The sequence below is a fragment of the Procambarus clarkii genome, chromosome 61 (genome assembly GCF_040958095.1).
Source record: "Procambarus clarkii isolate CNS0578487 chromosome 61, FALCON_Pclarkii_2.0, whole genome shotgun sequence".
Lineage (NCBI taxonomy): Eukaryota > Metazoa > Arthropoda > Malacostraca > Decapoda > Cambaridae > Procambarus > Procambarus clarkii.
In genome coordinates this window covers 8,885,149-8,888,544 of record NC_091210.1, presented here as the reverse complement: position 1 = coordinate 8,888,544, position 3,396 = coordinate 8,885,149, and the positions used below count along the sequence as shown (strand labels likewise).

The 3,396-nt window shown below is 38.3% G+C and overlaps 1 protein-coding gene across 1 annotated transcript; it reads left to right on the top strand.

Annotated features, from left to right (window-relative positions):
• Positions 1-1,562: 1,562 nt before the first annotated feature.
• On the top strand, positions 1,563-3,161 carry LOC138354113 (piggyBac transposable element-derived protein 4-like). Its single transcript, XM_069307977.1, has one exon. It carries the CDS (start codon positions 1,563-1,565, stop codon positions 3,159-3,161), a length of 1,599 nt encoding a protein of 532 aa, XP_069164078.1.
• Positions 3,162-3,396: the final 235 nt, after the last annotated feature.

The following is a 3,396-nucleotide window of genomic DNA, read 5'->3' as shown; positions in this document are numbered from 1 at the left end:
GATTTTTTTGGGCTCACTTTTTCACAGATTCCAAGCTCAGTTTTCTTTGCCTCTTTTGGTGGTTTCGATGATTAGGGACAATATCAGGACTTTTCACTTACATAAAGTAGATCCCTAAATATATCCCTTATATAATTTTAATTATTATAATTACCTTTATATTTGTTTTTTTTGGTTATTTTTTCTTGACATTATTTCAACACCTATTGACCGACAACTTTCACATATTTGAGTATGAATGTTAAACAATGCTTATTAAAACATACTAGAAAATTAATGAATACTACATTATTCATTGTCGATAACTTCAACTTCAATTATGACTATAAATAGAGTTTCAACTGTAATAAGCATAAAAATATCGAGTTTCTGATCTATTCGAACCATATTTACATATAAAGTGCACAGTTGTCTGTTCAACAATCTCATTTGAATTGATTTTTCATAAACCTAAACTTCATCTAAACACATATTGACCTATAACTTTCACACACTCGAGTACAAATCCCAAGAAATGTTTACTAAAACATACAAGAAAATTCTTTAATTAGAACTACCATATTAATTTTCAATAACTTCAACTTCAATTATCTCTAAAACCGGAATTTCAAATATGAGACCTGGTAAAAAATTAAGCTTCTGTCCGATTCCCACCATATTTACACACTATGTGCAAAGTTCTTAATTCTAAGGCATCCATATACCTTAGCATTATTCAAATTATTCATTTTCAATAACTTCAACTTCAATTATCTCTAAAACAGGAATTTTAAATTTGAGACCTGATAAAAAATTCAGCTTCTGATCGATTCTCACCATATTTACCTTACTTCCCCCCCCCTCAAAAAAAAAATATATATAGGTATACGTTAGGGATAACTGTATAACAGACACTGTGCTCCTTAACTGTCTAATAGTAGGTTCGACATATATATGTATGAGATTGGGTGGACATAAATAGGAGTTGCCTCATATGGGCCAAAAGGCCTTCTGTAATTACCTTCATTCTTATGTTCTTCTAACAAACATATATATTGTGGTAACTATTGCCCATATAAAAGTAATAAGGCCCTAATATGTTCCTCATTCATCAATACAACCTTATGAGACAAAAATAATAGAATCTGAAATCTGTAAATATATCTGCCCCAAAAAATTAGTCACAAATTCTGCCACCTATTATTTTGTTATATATGTTATATAACATTATTAATATTACACTTTCGCCCGGGCATGACGCAGCATTGCGTCATCCGTTTACTGTCTGTAATGCCGGGGATGACGCAGCATTGCGTCATCCGCTTTAAAAATTCGCCAAAAATCAGGTTTTATCCGATTTTTTTGGGACTGGGTTTAAAATGCGCGCCGATGTCTTCCCAATTTCTTTGTTGTGCCTAGTGGCCCGCAGGCGGCGCGGCACACGCCGTCGGCCCATTGTTTTTGCTCCACTGTTGTGACCGGTGTCACCTCCCCTCGCGTCTCAAACGTGTGAACATTTCAGTTATTTTCCGTGGCTATATTTCTTACTGCGGCTTTAAAAAACTATCTATGCTTACTCCACGATGGATAGTGATCATGAACAAGGCCCTTCCAGGAAGAAAATTGCGAAAAAAAGGCGTGAAAAGCAGAAGCTGAGTAGTGTACAGGAGAAGTACAAGCATGTGAGACTAACTCCCTCTAAGTTTCAGTCTGTATTTGACGATTTGTCTGGGTCATCTAGTGATGAAACTGATGTCGGTATTGATACTGATGCAAGTAGTGAACATTTAGAAACAGAGACGGCCGATGAGGATTTTGATAGTGATGAAAGTGAGGAGTCTGACGTCGAGACCGCCACTCGTGCACGGCGCGGTACTGGAGCTCGTGCCAGAGCCAGACGTACCAGACGTACCACACGTACCCCAGCACCAACAGATTCTGATGATGGATGGTGTAGTCACAATACTGAACCCTTTGTGGACAATTTTACAGGTACACCAGGCTTGACTGTTCCTGTACCTTCCACTGTTCTTGGTTTCATTCAACTCTTTCTGACTCAAAAATTGCTGAAATATGTTGCCTATGAAACAAATTTATATGCTTCCCAAAGTAAGGCAGGTACTGAGCAAAGGACAAAGCACAGATGGCAACCAGTGACAGTGAAAGAAATTGCTAGATATTTGGGACTGACGATCTTGATAGGTATTTGCCCGTTGCCAAGACTTAGAATGTATTGGCAAACAGGCAGATTCTGGCACATACCATGTTTCAACACCTTCATCACTGGTAAGCGATTTGAAATGATTGCTAAATATTTCCATGTTTATAACAATAAGTCCATACCACCAGGCCAAGGAGTTGACAAACTTATCAAAGTTCGCTCACTCATGCAATATCTCCTGAATAGATTCAAGAGAATATACATTCCCAATAAAAAATTGAGTTTGGATGAAGGGACAATGCCATGCCGTGGCCGTCTATCTTTCAAGACCTATAATCCCAATAAACCAGATAAATACGGAATAAGGCTCTACATGCTAGCTGAAGCCACCAGTGGCTACATTTATGATTTTGAAATCTATTCAGGAGTTGGGAAAACGACGATTGACACAGTTATGGCCTTGATTGAACCACTGAAGGATAAAGGTTACCATTTATATATGGACAACTATTACAATTCGGTCAGATTGAGTGAGGCACTGCTTCAAGTAGGGTTATACACCTGTGGTACCCTCAGACTGCAGCGTGGTGCACCTAAATCTCTTCAGATGCAAGCAAATGGTAAAGTGCCAGTAGATAAAACTTTGTTCAAACGCAAGGACAATACTTTCATAATTTTGTGGAAAGATAAACCAATTGTTTCACTCATAACAAATTGCCACAATGCAGAAACACAACAGGTTCAACGCAGAAAACGAGTACGGAATCGTGATGGAACAACCTCAGTGCAGCAGGTAACTGTCAACAAGCCGAATGCAATCTGTGACTACAATACAAACATGAAAGGTGTTGGTCACTTTGACCAAATGATCAAATATTATCACTTCACAAGGAAAACACACAAATGGACGAAAAAAATGACCATTTATTTTGTGCAAATGGCTATCTACAATGCTTTTGTGATGTACAACTACTATACAACAGATAGAAAGAAACTGACATTACTCCATTTCCATGAATAAGTCATTGCTGCACTATTGTTCCATAAGTCAAGTAACTGGCCTGAGGAAGATGATGACATCCCACATGCTGCTGATGTCAATGCCACTGGAGCCAATGTTGCAACACCAGGACCATCAACACCCAGACCTCCAACAGCAGGACCTTCAGGTGTGAGGCGCCCACTATTCACTTCACCTGTACCTGCAGACTTACCTTCATCGTCTGAGTCAGAAGACGAGGCTGTGATTATCACTA

Bases quoted from the DNA above. Each gene is read 5' to 3' on its own strand.
- LOC138354113 (XM_069307977.1), top strand. From the start codon at position 1,563: ATGGATAGTGATCATGAACAAGGCCCTTCCAGGAAGAAAATTGCGAAA.